We start from the raw sequence: 24,045 nt of genomic DNA, 5'->3' as shown, positions 1-24,045 counted from the left end.
AATAAAATTGAAAAATCGAAAACTTCCTTATTTATTGGGTAATTTATGCAGGAGTACATTTAATCAAACTAAAAAATGAATTTTGCTTTATCCCTAAGCCAGGGCGAAGGCAAAACTAAATCCTCTGCCTTGGTTATTCACTATTCCTGACTGAAGGGTTCTGATAGAAACTGCAGCCTCAGGATGTGATAAATGGGCTGTCTGGTATATTGCATGTAAAAAGTGAATGTTCAATGCCCTAACAGTTTATCTAGCATAATTTAAGATTATTATTTGTGTGAATGAAAAACTTTTTGAAAATCCACAAATTTGATCCAGATAAACCAGAGAATCGAATAAATGAGCTTCTACTGTACTAAGCACTTTTCCTAAAGCAGTGGTTCTCAACCTGGAAGCGATCACCCGCAAAGGGGCGATGAGTACTTGAAGGACATAATAATAGTAATAAAACCCCAGCAAATACTCAAATAAAAAATGTATACAAAACTGATTTTTTATAATTCTGACAAGAAATCACAAGTTAAAAAAAAAGAAATACATTAGTTCAGGAGATCTCTTCTCAGACCTCGGTTGAGCCATTAGGAATTTTCTCCATATTCATCATCAAATTTATGAATTTTCCAACTTTTTTTCTTTTATATATAGCAAGTGTCGGTGTATTTAATTCCACCAAATTAAAATTGTAAAAAGAAAATAATTTCATAAAAAACTTACTTCTATTTTTGAATACTACATCAATGATCTTAGTTAAGGGTATCCCTGTAAATACCTATTGGTTTGTTTTGTAAAAGAAAGAAAAGAAAAAAAAAGTGTCAAAAAATACTTTTCTGCATTTATTTAAATTTTTTTAGTTTAAGAGTAATTGAATGAAATTGCTTTATTACATACATTTTACTTCAACTCGAAACTAGGCATTTGTATTATAATTAATACTGATGTCCACTAGTATTAACTTATGTTTTTTTTAAGGGAGGGGGAGGCATAGGCATCAGTTAACCTCCAGACAGATGTGCTCAAAAAGGTAGTGATTCACTGTTCTAAAAGCATTTAAACATTTTGGATACACTTTTGGAAAAGCATAATAATAAATCATACATTATGTACTCCGGAGCACAGAGTTGTTTTGTTGCTTCTTTGTTTGGCTGGAGGGTAGGGAAGAATTTTAATTAATGGTTATTAGTGCTAAGTGCTCTGTGACTCAATTGTTCTTCCTTTTGAAATGCAAATAATATGTTACATGACCATTTCAGCTCACTGCACTTGAAACCATTTGTTCAATGTGGTTTGAACTTCTGCAAAGCTTACTTTTCATAAAATAATCTGTTAAGTGAGAGCTTAATCAACATTAGGGGTGCCCATCTGGGGAGGGGTCATGGTGCAGATTGCACTGTTAAAATCTTTTAGGGGGGGGGGTTGAGGGGGCTTCACAATATTTACGAAGGTGGGACTGCTGATCAACATGGATATTTCTACTATTTATAAAACAAAAAATGTTTCAACTACAGGATTCATCAACCAAAAATGCCCAGAGTAACAAGATATCCCTGAAAAATACTCATTTTGGTTTAATGATTAACCTAACAAATTTAATACTTAAACTTTTTTTTCTCCCAAGTTAACAAAGGTATTTAAAAAAATAAGCTAATGAAGGCATGGAAATGCTTTGATTAAACAAGAAGCAAAGAGAAAGTTGCAAGAAAATTCAAACTTACAAAATCAACAAACAATTTTGATGAGCTACTTGATGAAACAAATTGCAAGCAGCTGTTTTGAGCTTTTAAAAAACTTTCTTTTCTAAATAAAGACATCAATATCAAGAAACAATAAAGTATAACAATGCAAAATTTTGATTTTCAATCAAAAAGTAACATTTGAGTCGTACTGCATATAAAAGGTTACAAAAGTGATGAGCTATTTAGTGAGACTGAAATTTTCTATTCTATTTAGAGACATATTACAATTTTAAACTCCATTTGTTTAATATTCCTCCGGATAAATTTCATGAATAATGTTGCTAATGCTGATTGCTGTAAGGAGTTGACAGTTGTAAAACTTCAATGTGCCTTTTAGGAGGGAGGGGGGGGGGGTGCAATACCAAGATAATTTCTTTGTGAATTAGCAAATTATAGCCAACTGAAAAATACAGGAGAGAAATATATAGATAGGACAACAAAATTTCTTTTTGAATAGTGAAATAAATAATTGATGTATGAAATTCAAATGCATAGCTTTTATTCAATTTAGTGCTGGCATGAAATTTCCGAGTAATTCATCAAATATTCAGTTTAATGTGAAATAATTAGATAAGATCTAATGACTTCATGTGAAAGCAAAAGAAAATTTTGTTTTTAAGTCTCAAAACAAAACTAGTTCTCCAAATGTTCAAACAAAAACGGACAATTCTGTTTTCATAAATGATACCCAACCTTCCCTAGCAAAAATGCGTTTAAGAAACATTCGAAGAAACTAATTTATTTTCAAGTTGTTGGAATTCATAATCATATGGTGTTTTCATGAATTGAGGCAGTGCAAAGTAAATGTATATTAGTGCTAAAACTAAAAATTTGGAGATAACTAGTACAAATGGTAGGTGACCCTCTCCTCTATTTTAGGGTAAGAGATAGAACTAGTAGTCATGGAGGGTGCTGCTGTACAGTATGATCTAGAAAAAAAAAATCAGTGAAAGCCTACCTAAGAACAGAACTTAAAACATTTTATTCAAAGCTTGAAAATGTCCACTTACATCCCTTTCACTGCCTCAATTTATTGAGGGAATGAAAATTAATACATCATTTAAACTTAATTCAAAGCTGTTTACACGTTTTGAGAAATATTAACCAACAGACTTAAATTCCAAAACATTAATTTCAACTTTAATTCCAACACATAACATAATCTCATCCATATAAATATACACATGACATCTATAAGAAACCATTGGAGAGTAACATTTTGGTGAAATTCAATATCACAAGTCGTTCACCATTGGGAAGGTTCTATAATAATGTGGCAAATAAAAAAAGAGGTAGTCTATACGAGTGCAATCTAGAATATATTTCACAAAATGATCTTTTATGTATATATACATGAATTTATTTTGTGCATTGCTCCAGAAAAATAATTCAGTAAAATACAGATTAACTACCTGTTTCACAAAAAGTTTTCATAACAGAAACTTACAATTTTCAGCGTATAGCGATATCCAATACAGTGAAACACATTTAACACAAAAAGGCTTGACATGAAATATCGGTTCACACAAAGTGATACTGCCCTGGGCAGGTCAATGGCAAAATTTTCATTTTTTTGCATTTTTGTCACTTGTTTTACATTAGCTTTATTGTACAAGCTTGCTTATTTGATTTCCGCTGAAAATAAGGCACGAAAAAATATATAATTCAAACATTTCTCTATTGTTGGTATTGAATCCAACACACATTTCTTCAAATATCTAAAAACTCATTTCTGCAGATACTGCCGTTTACCTGCCCACCTTAGTATTGCAGTTCGGACAGTATACTGCGCAGTTTAATACAAATCTTCTGATGCAAAATTCTTTTAATATGAAAAATTATTTCGGTCCCTTAAGCTTTGTGTTAAACGTCTTCCACTGTAGTCCACTGAAGTGAAAATTTACGGAATTTCTGTCTGTTTCATAATTCATTAAATTTCAACTAAAATCAACTTTTAAATTTAAAAAAAAAAAATCATAACCATAATTTCGACCATAAAACAACTGTTTAGGGAAAAAGGTGAGACCTAAAGCAAAAACTTCACTTCTGTATAGTTATGAACAGACAAATAAAATGTGGTGGAAGCTTCGAAGTAATATGTAAAGTAGTTTTTAAGAAAAAGGAACATGACTTTTTAAAATCGACGTTTTGAGGAAACCTCGTACGAAAGTAAAATTGTAGGTACATTTTAATACAGTCCTGTACTATTAATATTTAATTTGAGTTACTTTCAATCTATATTGAAACATAAATTTGATGTCACTTGAAAACTCTTGGTTTGAATATGAAGTATAACAATGATTTTTAACGACTGTCAAGGGACTGGAAAAAGTTATCGTTAAATCGAGAAACAGACAGGGTTGCCACTCAATTATGGAAAAAAAATTCCTGTATGAAAATGACATTACAAATGAGCGAACACTGATGTTTGAAAAAGAAAATTAATATCTTGATAATTGCATCACAGGAAATAAAATTGGAACAATAAATATTTTAATAAATAAATGAGGGTAAATAAATAAGAATTTGTAATAATAGCATGGTGATTGAATATATTGAACTTTTTATGCAAGGTAAAAAAAAAGCCTTCTCTTAACCATTCATTACTTGAACCTAAACGTGAAAAAGTTAAGCAGAACAATGAATATTGACGACTGAAATTCAAGATACATTTTAATTAAAACAATAAAAAGATTGTTTTTATGATCAAAATTTTAATATTTAATTTTAAAAAAAGAAGCAAAATTATTATTTTTTATTTTACTTTATTTCTGAACTTCATTAATATTATCAATACTATTATTACTATTTATTTATTTATGTTTTGGCAGTTTATATATTTGGACATTGATTTTTGCAACTTTAAATTAAAAAAAAAAAACTATTTTCCAGTTTTGTTTGTTGATTTTTGAATTCCCTGCCTTCAATGCAGTCAAACCGGGACTAGTGAAATATATCACTAAATTGAGGAAATCGTTAAATCAGGTATCGTTAAATCAAAGTTATACTGCATAAAACTGAAAAAATATTTTCTTTTTGAAGGTTTTAAGGGTACTAACTCCCCTTAACAGGACTTATTGAAACATAAAAAACAAAGAAAAAAACACATAATATTCAATTCAAACAAGACTGACGTGCATGTTCATTTGCTCCATTACAGCAAATAATAATTTTAAAACATTTAAGAAACTCAAAACTGATCCTATGATAATGTAGATTCTTTGTTCAACATTGTTTTTTCACATACCAATAAAAGAAAAAACATATGCATTTTTAAAACTGAGATAGATTTAAGTAATGTAATATATTTACTGTATATAGTGCTGTTTGTTCGGAATTTCGAAAATTGCCAGCACAGCAAGCAAAATCTCGGCTTTTCAATACAAAATGCATTATTTTGTGTCTGTTAAAAAAAAAACCCTGCAAGGTACAGGAAATGGAAGGCAACCCCAGGCATGGAAATGAATTTTGTTTGAGAAGACTCGCTCACAGTATTTCCATATCTAGAAGACTCGCTCACAGTATTTCCATATCTTTGTTAATGTGTTTGTGTTTTGGGCTCTTTTGGTTGTAGGAAACATGGTAGACTAGAAAATATTTCTTTACTTAATATTTGAACGGGGAGGACTGATAATCTACAGATTTTATACTTTTAATAAATTTATATATGTAATGAACAAATCATTAAATGAGGTATAGAAATGTGAATAAATCATAGAAATTTCATATAAAAGTTTCAATGCATTAATATTTTAAAATCAGATGTTTCAAATAAGAAATATTTATTGAATTCTTGATTTTATCTGTTATATTTTTAAAAACTATTTACTCGAGGTTTTCTTTTTTTTTTTGTCAATATTGATGATCTTCATGTAAAAACAGAATTGCATGCCCTTTAGTAACAACGCTCACTTATAATACAATTTGATTTCACACATAAATAATGCATTAACGCAATCACCCTAACATTTAAATAAAATTTTTAAGAGGAATTTGATTCCTTTTCAAACATGGTATTCTACACCATCAGTCAGACTTATTTTTCATCAGTGGAAACAATGATGGAGTAGAAACAGCAAATTTCTTCACTTAACTGACACATTCAGCATCACAGGATCAACACAATGAACATTCATTTTGATAAAATTACTTTCCCTGAATCTTCTTTGCCTCTGTATTTGGTTTTGCCTCTAGTCCATGGAAGGTATCTGTATTTGATCATGTGCTGTAAAGGTTACATAAAAAATAAACATACATAGTTCATACATTACGTGAATGTAATATTATATAGCAGTTTATAGGATTGAAAAAATTGCTAACAGTGACATTTTGGACAATCCCGAAAAATGTAGTCAAAATATTTAACAGGGTTTCCATTCAATTTTGGAGAAAAAATTCTGTGTTTTCCCTTCATGAATATGCAGAATTAGAAGCAAGCAAACACTGACATTTATGAACAATAATATCCTGGTAAAAAATTGCAGGGGAAAAAAAAAATAAATAAAAATAAGAGGGAGTGAAAAGAAGAAAGCAGAAGTCATTAAAACTGAAATAATAACATGGTATCTGTGTATTTATAGTCAGCTTTTTACATTGAAAAAATAAAATACTTGTCTTAATAATTCACTACTTGAACCTTAAAAGGAAAAAAAATGCAAAAATTAAACAGAACAAATTTCAAATGACAAATTCCGCGCTCTTAAAATTAAATTAGTATAAAATTGAAAATTCATGTCAATAAAACATTAAACAATTTTTGCTTTTATGAAAGACATTTTCATATTTACTTAAACAAATAAAAATGTCAATGTACAATTATTATTTTTAGTTTATTTTTTATAGCTTATATACTTGAGCATTGACTTTTGCAACTTCAACTTTTTAAAAAGTAAAATTCCTTGTACTTTCCAGGTTTTCAATTAAATTTTTAAATTTCCCCCCTTTTTTTTAAAGTTTTGAATTCCTTGTATCTTAGGTTTCCCTGCAGCATGGCAACCCTGTTCAAGTATTATTGCAACTGATAGTCCTGAAAAACAAATTTTAGAACAAAAAAGCACAAAGACTAGAGAAATGAAAAAAAAAAAAATGTCAAAAGTATAGAGAAAATATAGGCTAATTTGAAACAACTAAAGAGGTAGAAGAAATTAAATGGGGAGATCTGATTTTTTATCCGACCATATCGACGATTGTGAAAATCTGGGTTTTGAAGAGCCAGATACTTTGTTCTCATAGAATTTGGCATCAAACAGAAATATTTTTACGTTGGAAATGTTCTAAAAGCAGCTGATAATGACGGAGACTTATACAATAGTTTCTTGAGTGAAAGTAAAGCCATTTTTTATCAGACCACTTGTAACAAATGGTGCATCCTTTCTGAATAAAAATATAAAATTGTTGTTAACTGCTCTTACAAAAATAAATGGTAAAAGCAGAATAATACTTTTTGTGGTTCGAAAATTAAATTTTTATTTAGATGTACGATGAAACTTGAATCTCAACTCATGTTTCACTCAACATCAACCCTATTTGCTGTCTCTCTGTGCCTTGTATGCTGTCTCATTGCCGAGTCTCGTATGGCGAGACAAAATTTTATGCTTCTTTTTTTAAAAGTATTTCAAAAACTTTAAATAATAATGAACATTTTTGTGTCCCAAAAGATTGTATATTTAAGCTGCCATTACAAATCCACCTTAAAAATTTTCTTACAGATTTAAAATTTCCAATTTTTTTGAATTCGTAATTTTTGTCTGACTGTGCCCCGGGCTCCCTCATATATTTTTAGTTTCATTTTTAGTGCTGTTCTTAATTGGAAGAATTTTTTGATATCGCCATCATCTACAAGTTATTTTTAGAGATAAAATTTGCAAAAATTCACAAGCAAGAAATTTTACAAATAGAAAGAAAGTGTGTTCCAATTTCAGTTTTTAAATAAGAAAATGATTGAGTACAGCACTTTTATTATTTTTTACAAAAAGTGTTCAAAGATAAAGTATCAACAAATACATTGAAAAATGATAATTTTTTTAAGAAACAAAAAAAAAAAAAAATCACTTTAATGAATAACAATTTATTTTTCATACTTAGATAAAGAGTAACAATTTCTTTTAAATGTGATCATAAAAAGCAAATAAAAAAAAAAAAAAAAAAAACGTTTTCAACTGCTTAGATTTAACTTTCTCACACATTATTTATTATTTTGAAATCATCTTGTTCCGTTTGACTCTGTTTCAATCTTTTTTAAAACAACGGAAACCCATCAAAAGACTGAAAACTTTCACCACTTATCATTTCAAATAGTGAAGCACCGTTTATTACGTTTTTGAAGGGACTGTATGTAAAAAGTGTATAAATGAAAAAACGTATAATAGGTATAGGTTAATGTGTATTAAGACTCTGCAAGGACCAATTTAAAAAATGTACAAAAGACAAACATATAAAAGATGCTTCACTGTAGTTGCACTTTCATATGCAATTTCAAATGGAAAAAAAAACAATAATAAAGAGGAAATCTATTACTTGAATTTGGTGAATTCGAGGGAAAATGAAAACTGAGTCCATCAATAACCAACAGTAGTTTCAAATAGGACATAACATTAAAACCTATGAACAATTTATGCTACATTCTAGATATTACTAATTTTACATGCTGTAAATTCTTAACTTACCCTAATTTGCCGCCGCATAGTAATTCCAAACAAAGTAAGGAAGTACAATAAAAGTATTGGCCAGAAAACTGGCACATTAAACATCTGGAAAAATGTACACAGGAGGGCTATAAGTGTTGCTTTTGTAGTCGAGTACCTAAAAAGGATCAACATCAAAATTGAATTATAGTCATACACTAGTAATAATTATGTGCGTGCAGTTCTAACAATGCATTTTATTTAATTTGAAGACAAGTTGAGACTTAGGAGCCCCCCCCCCCCATAGCTCCAAATTTTGAACCCTTCTTTCTTGTTACACTCCTGTCTGTGAAAATTGCAACACCACGAAGGACTTCCGCAAGTGAAAATTGCAGGAAATGCAAAGTAGGGCATGATATGCAAAATGATTAGAATTGCAAAATGATTAGAATTGCAGATGAACGGCGGATCGAACCGAATATAAATAGATGACTGTAGCGAGGCATGTCTGATTATCGGTGGTTATATGCTAGAGTAAACGTTAACTGAATCTTGACTATGCCTCTTTACTATGAAAGAAAGCGAAATTTGAGCAAATTTCGGAGTTTGAACGAGGGCTGAATCGTCGGTCTTCGTGAAGCTGGATTGTCTTATCATGCAGTCGCCGCTCGTGTGCAGCGTAACAGCAGCACAATTATGCGTGTTTGGAAGCAGCGGACGGACAAGGGTTGGACAGCTCGGAAATCTGGGAGTGGACCTCGAAATGTGACGTCAGCTTGCGATGACAGACACCTGGTGCGTATGGCGCTGACGGACCATATAGCTTCTTCTACAGAATTGGCAGCACAGTGGTCAACAGCTACAGGTGTTTCATTGTGTGCTTCATCAATTCGGAGACGTCTGCTGCAGCATGGGCTGCGTGCAAGGATTCCTTTCACGCAAAACCATCACCGCCTGTGGCTACAATGGGCCAATGTGCATAGGAGCTGGCGTGCTGATTGGTAGCAGGTCATCTTTTCTGACGAATCCTGTTTCAATGTGTATCACCATGATGGCCGAATTCGTGTCAGGCGCTATGCCGGTGAATGGAACATTCCGGAGTGCATTATTGAACGCCATAATGGACAAACACCCAGAGTTATGGTCTGGGGTGCCATAGCATATCATGGACAATCACAGTTGCTATGAATTGTGGGCAATTTGAACAGTACCCGATATATAAATGAAGTTTTACAGCCCCAAGCTATTCCTTTCCTGCGAGGATTGCCAGGGACTGTATTCCAGCAGGATGATGCCTGTCCACATGTCGCCAGGACTGTCAACTCCTACCTTGATTCGCAGCAGGTACAACTTCTTCCTTGGCCTGCTTATTCCCCGGATATGTCACCAATTGAACATGTGTGGGATTTCGTTGGGCAACGTCTCGCTCGTGATCCTTGTCCTGTTGCTTTGGCAGACGAACTTTGGTTGCGCATACCAAGCAATATGAAATACTCTTCCACAGGCAGATATTCAAACTTTGTTTCACTCCATGCCGAGTCGTGTAGCAGCTCTTATCGCGGCACGTGGTGGCCACACAAAATACTAATTTCTGTCTCTTTTTATTGTTTGTTTGGTTTGAAAATGTAATCATTTATTTGTACCATTATCACTCAACTGTGTATTAAATTTCATTCAACTATGATGCTTCCTTCATGGTGTTGCAATTTTCACAAACAAGAGTAGAAAATGCTTCACAATAGTTTACCACTTTTATATAGAGAACAATTATCACTTTTGGTAACAGGTTCCTTCATTATAGCATCTTACAATTTAAATTAATTTTAGAAATGTAATTATAATTATTTCTGCTTTACTTTCACATTTGTATATACATAAAATCAGTCGAGAAGATTTTGTTTTAATGTTTTTTACTTTTTAAAAGAGAAAAATAGTTTTGTGATTTTGAACCAATTTCAGTGTGCTATAATAGCATGAAGTAAAAGTTTTAAGAATTGATATGTTGTTTACAAGAATTTTACTTGTAACTATAATTTCAAAAAGGAAATAAATTTTAAAATAGAGAAATTTAAAAAAAAAATACAAACAAGAAACTTATTTTATAATTCCCAGATTGTTAACTGAAGATATTAACTATAATTTCATCAAACAGCAAAAAAAAAAATAAATAAATAAAATAAATAAATAAATAAAATAAAAAATATATACGTCATTATTACATTTCTCTTTCTCTTTTAATACCCACTGATCTGTTTACCAGCATTATAAATGATTTATTAAAGCATATATATTTATTAAAAATTTTCAATCACCTTTTGCATTTATCCTGACTCAAGGATTTTTAAAAACAAAAAGGGGGGCAGGTACTAGTATGTTACCAAAAGATTAAATGCACATAAGCATTAAAAGTATCATTCACTTTTGCAAAATGATACCTTAAAAATTAATTTTGGTACTACCTGCACACATGACCAAAAGTATTGGAACACTTTCAAAAATTCACATTTTTATGGATTTCTTGAGAAATAAAGGACCAACTGCTTTGAGCTGAGCCAATAGCTGGGAATAAGCTATAAATAAAAATAAGTTAAAATACTATCAAAATTTTGTTTTTATATTTTCGTGAAAATTTTTCTTATACCCACAGAGATATATAAGCATTTCTTACGAAAATGCAATTTTTTTTAATGGTTTTTGGCTCATATCATGCAGAGTTTTTCGTCAAACGTAACTAAACTTTCAGATTATTTGACAACATATTCGAGCATAATAAAATTTGAAGTTAAAATATTGAAAATTTAATGAAATATGAACATTTAAAGAATTAATTTTCACTGCGCATGCACGAAAGATATCAATTTATAACTTTTATAATCCAAAGCTCAAATATCCTACAACTTTATGTCTTGGATAGGCAACGAATAGTAAGGGGTCGTTTGCAAACTGACCACCAAGAATCATTAAAATTTGGCTCATTAGATCGCTGATAACCTTTTACATTTTAAGGATATCAAGGTGGAATTTTTTTTATGAGTTGTAGGATATATCTGAGCTTTGGATTATAAAAGTTATAAATTGATATCTTTCGCGCATACGAAGTGAAAAATTAATTGCTTTAAGCGATCATATTTCATTAAATTTTCAATATTTTAACTTCAAATTTTCATTATGCTTCTGTAATAGGCTGTCAAATATTCTGAAAGTTTAGAAACATTTGATGAAAAACTCTGCGTGATATAAGCCGAAAACCATCAAAAAAAATTTGCATTTTTGAAAGAAATGCTTATATTCCCGTGGGTAGAGAGATACTTTCACGAAAATATTAAAATAAAATTTTGACAGTATTTTAACTTATTTCTGAAATTTATAGTTTATTCCCAGCTATTTACAATGAAAAATGATCAGAAACCTTTTTTTTTATTTTCTCAATTTGTTGCTTGTCCCCTAAATGAATAGTAGACTAAATTTCTATTGGAAAACGGCAGCTGCAGTAAACCTTTTATGTGAAAAAAATTACAGAGGAAATGGTCATTTATTTCTCGAGATCTCCGTAAAAATGTAAATTTTTGAAAGTGTCCCAATACTTTTAGTCATATAGTGTACATATCATTTTGAAGCAAAAAACTATGAAAACATACCAAAATTTAAACTCTGGGAGACGTCGAATGAAAGGTCTAAATTCTTCATTCATTTTAGTTGGCAAGCTTGGCCCATCATCTGGAAAGACACAATAGCATTTTATTAGTATGTCAATGAGAGAGAGAGAAAAAAAGAATGAAATTGTTTCAGGCAAATTTAAAATTTTTGCAATCAAGGTGTGCAAAAATGTTGACACCTGAACTGGTAACTCCACCACTTGTAACTAGGACTGGACCATACGCCAGGCCGATGCATCAGCGCCGATGGTTCAAAAATTTTAGCCATCCACATCGGCGGCTGATGCTAACATGGAGATAACATTGGCCCATCGGCCTCGTAAAACATCTAAATGCGGATGTTTTTTGGAAAAGAAGGGGGAAAACCTAATTTTTATTTTTTTAAATTTTACTGCATAATTAAAAGTAAGTACAGCATAGGGCCCAAAGTCAGGCAGTAACTGGACCAACACCAGTTTCGGATTTCGGAGCATGCCAAATTTTGAGTCACTTCCGAAAGTTTCTCCAGCATGCATAGCAGACACTTATCAACCATCACTTTGGAATTTCAAGCTCTTGAATTGAAATAATTATTACATATGTTAATCGAGCAATTTTTTACAAAAAACGAGTTTCAAATTTGATTGGTCACCCTATGCCGGAGAATAAAATTTCCGAAAAAAAAAAAATCGAAAATCACGTTATTTTCCCAGATTTTTAATTTAACTTTGTTGACTTTACACTTAAGAAGTAAATACCCTCATATTCTGATGTATAATCTGACCTTTAATTAAAGACAAACTGCAGCAAAAGTTTTTTTCTTTAGTGTGAGAAATGCCTAATTCAGGGTTCGTATAGTACAGTAGGACCTTGATTAATCTGAAGTAATTGGGACCGAACTTACTTCGGATAATCGAGAATTCATCTATAATCATTTGTTTAATAAGTGATCGTAACGATATTGAATACAAAGCGTATCTAAATAAAAATTTAAACAACGAGTGAAACCGTGATGGAAAAGAACTTGAATCTGCTTTGAAACTGTGTGCAGCGACCAACCGCCGGACGCAGTGAGGAGAAGCCAAGTCCAGCGAACTGCTACCATTCGGCCCCGAGTTGGCGACGGGGAAAATAAAGCAAACCCAAGTTAAAACACGGGTGAAAAACGACTTCCAAGAGACCTTGCCGAGGTGTGATTGTTATCAGCTGAAATGTAATTGTGAAGGTGTGGCTCCCGTTTTAGATTTTACAAGTTTCAATTTTAACCTTTTACCGGTGTTTAACAATTTAGAAAGTTTTAATAAAATGTTTTATTTTTACACTGTTATTTTAATTCGGAGTGCTACATGTGGTTTACGAATTTCAGAGAAAAGGATGCGTCTTTTGTGCGTCCTGGAATCTTTTCATTTATTGTTATCAAATTATATTTGTCCCATAGTTATCAGATTAAGCGGTGCCTACTGTATATTCAACTTTCCCCTTGATTATATTCTGATAAATTAATTTAAAAATAATTTCTTTGCAGCTATTAAGGGGAGCGGCTAAAGTAAACGAAATCATGAAATTCGAATAATCCTTATATATTATTTCTGTAGCTTGTTTTTGGTTTCTACGCCAGATTTTCCTCAATTCTTGATCGATTTCTTTGATTTATGCCTTATTTTAAAGCTTATGGTGCTGGCTACTGACGAAAAATAGACCCACGGTCTAAAAATTGTTTTTTTCAGCCGAAAAACTTGTTTTAAAGAACCAGAATGAGGTTTTTGGTTAAACTTATAACTTTAATTTGCGCTATGACCGACAGAGCTGAATAGCTTGATCGGCAGAGCGTTCTCTTCGTAACCAGGAGAATCCGTGTTCGGGCCCACGTCCGGACAATCTGCAACAAAAAATTAGAGAAATATCGCGCATTACATGAACACTTAATTAAGTGAATAACAACTATGAAGGGATAGAATAAATGAGAAGGAAACGCTCCTTGCTGATAAGGGAACTTGAAGTGACTTCGTGCTATTTTACTTCGGAATTGTACGTTTTTTTTTTTTCCTTTTTAAGCTTTGGCTCTGGTAAGAAAATTAAAGCATAATATAAGTAACAGGTTTAAGATTTCAGACTACAATAGAATTGTCTTTTGTTTAGAAAAAAATAATAAATCGTATATTGAAATCGTATATTGATTCTTTTAATGAGTTTTTGACTCTTTGTACAAATAAAAAAATTACTACCTCAATTTGAAGGGTAAAATATATATTTTTTCTTCTTTTTGCAAAAAAAAAACAAATAGCTTATCACATTTTTACTTCATTCGAAAAGCTACGCTTAAAAAAAGAGCATAGTTCAATTTATTTTGTATTTTAACCGTTCTGTTAAATGATGAACACGTACTGCCATATAAGTCATAACGGTTCAAGCAGCCTGCGGTAAGAAATTTTAAAAATTTTCAAGAATAAAAAAATGTTTCTTCAATATCTTATCTTATATATTATTCCCTTCTCATTTTAAAACTTATCAGGCTGGCTAATGAAGAAAAATAGACTTACTGTCGAAAAATCAAGTTTTCGAGAACGCCCCTTGCTGTTTCAAAACCTTGATGCTGCCTGTAGTTCTTATGCATTTTTTAAAAGCAAAGTTATAATGCAGTTTTCCATTTTTTACGTCGCTTTCAGCAAAAAAAAAAAAAAAAAAGCCTGTGTGTGTGTTCATATTTTAATAAAGCTTAAAAGCACTGGACTTAGTTGTTTGGTTAAATTGATAAGTTTTTTTCGGTAGAGCGTTCGGCTATAAACTATTCGAACTTCGGGCAAGTTTGGGCTGTCCGAAAGAATATCAAATTTATATTAGTATTACGCATTACATGTACTCATAACATACAAACGTAATAAAATAAATGCAGTGGGATTGCTACTTGGTGTTTCGACTCCTTTATGCAGGCTACAGTTATCATTCGGATAAGTTGACTGTTAATCGAAGAGTGTTCTTCCTTTTTTTTAAGCTTTCACTACATCCAGACCACTCAGCATAATGTAAGCATAAAAACGTATTAGATTTACCAAAAGGAAATCTTTTTTGTGCAGAAAAACATTTTCATTGTATGCTGAAATGTAGATGTTTCTAATAGCAGTGTTCTACCTTTTGTACAAATGAAAAAATACTACGCCAAATTAAAACTACGAGTTTCACCCAGTAAACCTTTAATTTTTTATTCGCGCGAATACGATAGAAAGCATTAAAATTATTATCAACTTCATTAGCAAGAAATAATTTTCTACTCCTCTGCTTTCTGCTGAAAAAAAAAACATTTTGTCTACGTTCGAAAAATTACACTTAAAAAACGGACTCAGTTCAACTGGTTTTGGTTTTGAATTTTAAGTGTTCGATTAAAAGCGAAACATGTGCGGACATTTAAGCCGTAACTGTTAAAGCAACCTTCTATGTGAAATAGTTCAATATTCAAAGATAAAAACACTTATTTTCAATCTAATTTATTACTTCTCTAGAATGTTCGTTTCAATCGCTACGTGAAATCTTCGTCATTCTTTAATCGAATTCCATGCTTTTCGAATAATTTTAAATCGTATCATGCTGGTTAATGACAAAACATAGAAGCATGATCTTATTATTATTATTATTATTTTGGCAAAAAGCTTTTTTGCTGTTTTTTACTACGCATTCCTTCAATGAATAGCTTTCGAAAAGGAAGGCGCAATTGCTAGGTTTGTTGGGGTGTCGGGCTGTTACTCAGAATGGCGCCAATTCGAATCCGTGCCAATAAATATCTCTTTAATATATCTTTTTTTCCCGTCAGATGCTTACATGGGCAGGACTCTGTTTGCCACAACCTGTTGTTTTACATGCACAATTATTGTTTTTTCACGAGTCACTACTCAGCCACACTTTTAATGATATTTATGTTTGAATTGTAAATATGTACGACCAAAAGGTGAGCGATGATCAAATTATCACAACGTTGTATTTAACGAGGTTTTGTTACTGATGTCTTTAAATTACATGCCTTCTCTTCTGCGCTTACTTTTTTTTCGGTTCTTCTTCATAATGTTCTTCCTTTGAAATTCTTAAAGAGCGAAATACCTTATGAAACGATTCAAAGCACAGTGCGGAGTTCCGCACGGGTCGACTAGTTTTGAATTATTTCTAATATTATTGAGTATTAAAAAAAATATTCAAAAAAATTACACAAATACTTTCAAGTCAATTATTAAGTAACTGATAGATAACTAACATGCATTTGTCTGTCAGATAACTAACATGCATTTTAATCAGATTCTTCTTAACAGGCTCTTTAAATCACGAACCAAATAAGATTGTGAAGCAATCTTCGAGGGTTTGAGAGCAGCAGCGAGCAGGGGTGGTGCCAAATGCCATTTGCTGCAAATTACTTATCTAAAAATGCATTGTTTGTGACAAGTATTTAACACCATGCAAAGTTTTATTTATTTTTTGTTAAAAAAAACCCTCACTGGTCAAAAATCTTTTTTGACCTGTTTTTAATGGCATGCAAGTTGCTTTTTTTTTGCTACAATACGGTAAAAAAGGAAATAAAACCCACACGTCCGATTTTTTTCCTAAATTTTTAACACTGAACGAGTAGAAACGAAAAAGGAAAAAAAAAACTCACAGGTTCACGAACAGGTTTTAAAAGTTTTTGCCGGTCCATGGGTCACAAAAGATTGAGAAATGCTGTTTTAGAGAACGGTGTTCAGTAATCTTTTTTAAAAATCAATTTTGCTAATTTTCTGAGGCCACGTCAATTTTATTTCTTTATTTTTCTTTAATGGAATAAATTTATTTGTTCAAGTTTGTACGAGGCAGTAATCAGTATGTGACTTTTGGAAAGGAAACACAGATACCTTACCACTCGTCTACCGATAAATATCTCACAAAATGAACTACACTGCTCGACATTGAAAATGCAACACCAAGAAGGAGAGTTTTGAAATTTATGCGAATTTTAGAGTAGACGTACATTACTGAATTATGTAAATGATGTAAAATGCGCAGCTCTCTGACGCACGTGAAGAAAGATATAAAGGAAGGAACTTGCTGAATGGACAATAATCGTGTTAGGCCACGTTTAGTGCCACTAAGGAAAGAAATGATTTCAAGTGCAACTGCTCTTTGCTCTTGGCTTTTCTTTTCCAAAAACGTTTAAAAGTTATACTTTTCAACAGAAATATTTCAGATTTCTCTCTGTATATTTTTAATTATTGAAATACAATAAATCTCTAGATAAAGTTTTGTTTTACTTCCAATTTTACCTTTGAATATTAAATTACTAGTATACTAGTGTGACTTTTCCTTATTCCTTCAATCCCTCTCTCCTTCTTTTTTATCTTTTCTTCTGTTAGAAACATATTCCTACGGCCCATGTGTTTTTCTCCACTTTCTGGTGATTTTCTATACAATATTTTCATTAAAGAGAGAGAGAACAATAGCTAAATATGTCAGAAGCTCCTATTTAGTCAACATAATCATTTATCCGTTTTTTTTTTTTTTTTTTGTAATAAGATTTGCCATCTGTTTCTACATCGTACTGAATGACCTACATTTCGGCCGTCTTTAGCAAAGTGTTTCCATTGGCCATCGGCCATTTGAAACAAAAAATACTTGGCCATCGACCAACTTTGAAAAGTTCTCATAGGCCCATGGGCCAAAAATTACCATCGATTGAGCCCCACTTGTAACAACAAAATATATGTCTACATTTTATGTTTCTATTTTTCTCTTTAATATTTGCTTTTTCCTGGCAAGTGACAATATTATAAATTTGCTACTTCATCAAAATATCTTTTGTCAATAACTAAAAACATACGTGCATTTATTACACATTTTGGGAGAAACCAAGGTCTAACTCTTCGCAGCTTCATTGTTAAGCCAGATTGGATTGACCCACTGCTCATTTAATATTAGTGTGAAAGAATTAGAGATTGAAAAGGCAGCAACCCTGGGCCAGTGTCTCTAACATCCAAGAAGTATAGATGCATCGGTTTAGAGAAAAAATCTGAACCGGTTTTACGATGTGGGATGCACACCAGTTTTCGTCGATGCATCGCCCAGCCCTAGCATCCTCAAATCACTCTTTATTTTCTTATATTGTTATTACAATATGTAGATTTAAAATTAGTTTCTTTCATTATTTATATCTAATATTTCATTTAACATTTTTATCAATTTTAATAGATGTAATTTAGCATTAGTTAAATAATCAGTCATAAGACTTTTTTTTCTGACCAATATTTAATATTTACTTAGGCACTTACAATATGATTTAAAACTGTTACATTACTAATAATTTTATGAATATAAAATAAAAAAGGAATATTATAATACTTTGTTATATTAATGATGTATAATGCATCATAAAAATATAGTATATAACTTTTTGGTTATTTTTAATAGTAAATGAATAATATTACTGTGATTGATATAATTTTTATATTGAAAATACCGTAGTTGAAAAAATGAAAATTGAAAATATCATGATATTTTCAAAATAACTATTGGTTATATATCGTCATATATATCATGATATATATCAACTGATATATATCGATGAGCTCTGGTATGCAATGATATTAAATAAGATGTACAGTTATATTAGGAATAAAAAAGCTTTTAAGCAGTCGAAATACAAAAGTAAAAATATAAAAAAGCAATGATATGCTTAACTAGAATTTCAAATAAGCATTCTTAACATTGTCATAGTATAAATGAGGTAAAATGAAAGTTTGAATGTTGTAGTTAGATAAAAGAATGCCACAATTAGAGTCACTTTTAAATTTTTTAATAATTTTATTTTTCTGATTTTTTTTAATGAAAATTTTATGGAGGAAAAAATCATAAAGAGTTTAATATGGGACACACACATTGACATTGGTTTTGTATGTACTTCAATTCTTCGGAAAAAGAGAAACAAATTCCTTTTTGGTAACAACTGCAGCTAAGCAGTATTGTAAATGAATGACAGCAAATGCATACAAATACACAGATCGACTTACCATCTCCCATTGCTGGATCAATTTTTGGAGTGAGGAAAGCAAGGAAAAGATTCAGTTGATAAATTCCCAATGCATATGTGATAATGTACCATCCCTAAAAAAAATCAGACATTTCAAATTTGTATGAAATGTGCTAATAATTAGCAAACTATGCATATACATTTAATATTTACAATGACAAAAGTTTTAATACATACAACACACAATACTTGGTGCCTAAGAATATAATAGAAAGATGTGCTACGGAAGGATGCAATATAAACTTTTTTTTTCTTTATTCCTGAAACGGACTATTCAAAAATGCACATCAAACTAAAGATATAGCAGTGCCTAATTACAATGAATTTTTAGAGTCTTCATGAGACATTTTTGATGATAAAATGACAATAATTATGGAAAAACAACAAAAGTAGGAATCTAAAAGGCTTATCAAACTTTTACACTCTCTTCCGCCCCACCTCACTTACATAAAAAATTTAAAGATGATTAGAAAACTTTGTATAAGAACCCCTTGATTCTAGAGAAAAACCAACTATTTAATCATGCTAGTCAGAAATCCAATATTTTGAAAAGAATAAAAGTAAAATGTAATGAATATATTTAAGATAGAAAATAAATTTTAATACTCATAAATGTAATGTCTGTAGACCATAAATTTAAAAAATTGCAATTCAAATTAATCTTTACTTTCATTCTGAATTACTAGCAAAAAAGTTTGCCTTTAGATTTCTTGCAGTGATAAAACTTTTCTATTTTTTAAATGAGCTAAAATTTTCCCACAACTATACGTAATAGCAGAGTTTTAGCCGAGTTCAAAAAACTTTAGTAATAAAAAGTTAAAATTGGAATTGAAGAAATTTTGGCAAAATGCTAAAATGTCAAAGGTTAAGGGATCATATGTCTTTCTAAATGCTTCAATGTGTTCCATCTCCAGTTGAAAACTAAATTCCTAGTTTAAACATGACATCTTCAAATAAATACAATAGCTACATTTACTTTTAATCTGAAATAATTTTTTTTAGAACTGTACTTCCTATTGAGAAAACACAAGTTGATTTTTAGAAGTGAACTAGCCCCTTCCCACAAATACATGCAGTACTGGGGGGGGGGGGGGGGGATAATGCCCCTTAAGACTAAGCATTGTAGAACTTAATTTAATAGTACTAAATTACTATTAAATTAAGTTCTACGCTTTAGCTATGATTTATAATTAGATTAAGTTGAGCATTGCCAAGCCAACTTCTTCTCTTGGGTTAAGCATCCTTTAATTATTTAGCTTTTTACTTGAGTAAAAAAGGGAAAATGCTTCATTTTCGTAATTTAGATATTATTTGTAATTTGCGAAAAATGCGACCACAGCGGAAGCAATACGCAAAACTAGCATTTTCAAAATTCTGCCATTGTTGTCGACTTTCGGACAGTCATGCTTCTGCTGAAATCTAATGTTTGACAGTCAGATGAAATGTAATAGTATATATTATTTTGTGCTATGTGCATGGTTTTATGTAATATTTTTTTTTCTTTTGGTCTGGGGTAAATCTAGATTATAAATCTAAACAGCTGTTTAAAATTTTATGATAAAAAAGTGCATGTCAATGAAACCTTTCCTTTTCACAACTAAATAAAGCAAAAAAAAAAAAAAAAACAAGCTGATGTGTGCATCACATGACTTCCTTTTACTCCAATTTAATGTTATTTTCTCATTATTGACAGTTAATATGATTCAATAGTTACCAAATTTCAACTTTCTAGGACATTCCGTTCTTGAACTATGCGACATACATACACACATACAGTAAAACCTCTCCTAACAGACACCCCTCTTATGTGGACAATTTTTAATTCCCCAGTTCCAATGCAAAGAACATTATTAAACCCCTGTCCTGCGGACACCTCTCTATTGCGAACAAAAAAAATGTCCCGTTAGTGTCCGCATTAGAGGGTTTTTACTGTACATACAGACGTCACGAGAAAACTCATTGTAATTAACTCGGGGATCGTAAAAATGGATATTTCGGGTGTCTGTATGTACGTTCCTAGGCACATATCCACTTGTGGTCGGGTTGAAAAAAAACTCAACATTCATTTGGGGGTAAGCAAAATGGAAATTAAGGCCGATTTTTGGGTAAAAAATTTTTTGCGAATACAATACTTCCTTTCTTGTAAAAGGAAGTAAAAACAGGTGCAATGTTTCTACTTTCATACTAAATGTAACAAACATCAATGATTTTGGAAAGTACTCACTTGCAAAATGAACACTCGTGCTAAGAAACTTAACAGTAATACACCAGAACCAATCCAACGTGCAATGGTGTGAGGAGTCCAGACATCTAAAATATGCTGATAGATCTATATTCATAAGTAAAAGGTTCTTTTTAGTATAAAAGGCGTATTAAACATCTAAGGTATACAAATTTAAAAAAAAAAAAAAAACTGCACTAAATAAGCATTTATAACTGAGAATTGTAAGTTTCATTTTTTTTAAAAGCATGCTTGAAATTTCCAACTATTTATAAAGTTGTAAAATCTAGTCGTAACACAAATTATTTCATACTGATTCATATGGCAAGATAAGTTAAACCTTAAAACGAGAAAAATTTCAATATTGCCTTCAAACTCTATTTTTTTTTAAATATTAATACATTAAGCATAGACTCTTTAAGATGCAAAAAACATACCTGTGATATTTTATGAGTAGTGCATGCAAACGCCGATGGCCTCGGCCTAACTGAATCATCACTTTGCATCATATTGAACTCACTTTGGAATATATTTCACTGCAAATTCTGAATATTCCTGAAACACATTTTACAAACATTAAGCAAATTTTGACAATGTAACCTTTTAACTTCTTTCAAAAGTTTATTCAAAGCAACGAGTGAAAAAAATTATTTTATCCGCACTAAACTACCATGATAGCAAACAATTACTTAGTCATATTTTATTATTTATGATAAAAGCAATGCTATGACATTATAAAACAAGGGTACAGTTCCCTAACTGACTAGTCAGACAATAAAATAATGCAAGACAAAACATTATAGCTTGAGTACAACTAACTGGATGCGTCGTTAACTCTAATGCAATTTCCTGATCTTGAAGTGCATTTTATGACCCTGCAGAACCATTGCCCATAGTTAAGTCACTTGTTTGTGAAAAGGCATACACTCTAGTTTGAAATGTAGGCATTAAGTTCTATACTAACCCTAAGGGCACTGAGATACAGGCCAATAAAAAGTACATTTTTTTAAGGTTTTTCTTATATTTTGCTTCTAGTTATCACATTATAAAGTATGTGAGTAAGCCTAATCGGTCTATTTGAAAGTTCATAACTCTTATGGTACGTTTTGATCATACTAGTTTTAAATAATATCTGGAAGTCCCTGGAGGAAAGTTAAGCCTAGATAAGTTGACAGAATTGAAGCTCATTTTACTATTTTGAAATATTCTGTTCTTGAAAAGAATTTGCCCATAGTTCTGTCACTTGTTTGTGAAAATACATACTCTAGCTTGATATGCATGCATACAGTTCTACCCTGATGCTTGGTGCACTAAGATAAAGGCTTATACATTTTTTAGCATTTTTCAATATAAAAACTGTCATTTTTTGGCAGCTCAGAGGGTGAGCCATGCAACTAATGAGGGTATTGAATAATTTATATATATTCTTAAACAAATTACGTACAAAAACCATGGCCGAGCATGAATGCAGGCCACCAGAAAGCCTCAGACATGGCACTTTTTTGTTTTTTTCGACAGTTTGGCGACTCCTGAAAGGCTGTACTGAAGATCAATAACAAAATTTACGATATATTTCAATTTAGGTACTACATGTCATATTGCAAACACAAGATTTTTTTTAGCTGATGCTTAATACACAGAAATAATTGCATTTAAAAAAACGCTGATTTGGTAAAACCTCCAGGGTGGGCTCCACTTTAGGAATTTTTACAGGTCCTCAAAAAAAATTTTTTTGAGGAAAAGAAAAAAATACATGTCTTCTAAAATCTTTAAAGGAATCCACCATAAAAATTTGAGCAAAATCGAAAATGGTGTATATCCGAGCTTGAGTCCTCCACTTGCCCCCCCCCCCCCCCATATGGGCGCCCATGAATAAAAAAAAGTTAATCAACTGAACATTTTCAAAACAAGATTTCATAAATTTTGTAATAAAAAAAATGAAGTGCATTTTTTTCAGAGACAAAAAGGAAAAGTTGAAAAGCGGACTGTCATGCTGTCTCCCCTTACTCAAATATTGACAGGTTCATTCTCTTACAGTACATAACTCTACTTGTTATTTAATAATACCATAGTAGCGACATAGTTAATTGAAACTTTTTTTAAAATGAGATAATATATATATATATATATATGTAGAATATGTGCATAGACTAGGTTATCTAATTGGGAAAAAAATATTTTTATATAAGCACACTGCAGCTATACATTAATTATTAAATTACACCTTTTTTTTCTCCAAATTAAAATCTTACATTTTATATCCCAGATTTAAAAATCATGTACATTCACACAACTAAAATCATTAAAAACTGCACAAATGATTCGCCACTGGCGACCAGAAAATTTTGTCTGATCTTAAGCCGATACCAAGTGAAAGCACTACTTCCAGGAGAAACTGATTATTATTTGTAAAACAAATTCGTCAACAAGAAAAACGACAGATTAAAAAATTTAACTGGCTTGTAACTAAATATGACAGTGAGAACATAAAAACATGAAACAACGAATAGTTTTTAAGTTACCTCATTTAAAAGGAGTGCCAAGCGCAAAACGGGATTTAAATTAAGTGTCGAATTAACTATAGACAAGGTTCTTAATATCAACTAATTGTATACTGACAGATATGGATTTTCCAAACACTGATAAGATGCATACAAAAATAATTAATATTGTTCTAATAATTCGCCACGTCGAAATACATTTTTTGAAATTAACAAGACCGAGTCATTCCGAATTCATGCTGCTATCGCAAACAGTACATCACGCACAACTAAACTCTACTATAATTTTCAGGCCA

At 31.2% G+C, this 24,045-nt stretch overlaps 1 protein-coding gene across 1 annotated transcript; it reads right to left on the bottom strand.

Moving 5' to 3' along the window:
• Positions 1 to 18: 18 nt before the first annotated feature.
• Positions 19 to 23,972, bottom strand: LOC129230579 (protein RER1-like). Its single transcript, XM_054864984.1, has 7 exons — positions 23,771 to 23,972; positions 21,686 to 21,803; positions 21,252 to 21,356; positions 19,008 to 19,101; positions 11,995 to 12,073; positions 8,399 to 8,534; positions 19 to 5,958 (listed from the first exon to the last, which is right to left on the bottom strand). Exons 2-7 carry the CDS (start codon positions 21,755 to 21,757, stop codon positions 5,866 to 5,868), a joined length of 579 nt encoding a protein of 192 aa, XP_054720959.1. The 5' UTR covers positions 21,758 to 21,803; positions 23,771 to 23,972; the 3' UTR covers positions 19 to 5,865.
• Positions 23,973 to 24,045: the final 73 nt, after the last annotated feature.

This window comes from Uloborus diversus, chromosome 9 (assembly GCF_026930045.1).
Source record: "Uloborus diversus isolate 005 chromosome 9, Udiv.v.3.1, whole genome shotgun sequence".
NCBI classification, from domain to species: domain Eukaryota; kingdom Metazoa; phylum Arthropoda; class Arachnida; order Araneae; family Uloboridae; genus Uloborus; species Uloborus diversus.
The sequence above is the reverse complement of the archived record's forward strand: the minus strand, read 5'-3'. Positions and strand labels throughout refer to the sequence as shown.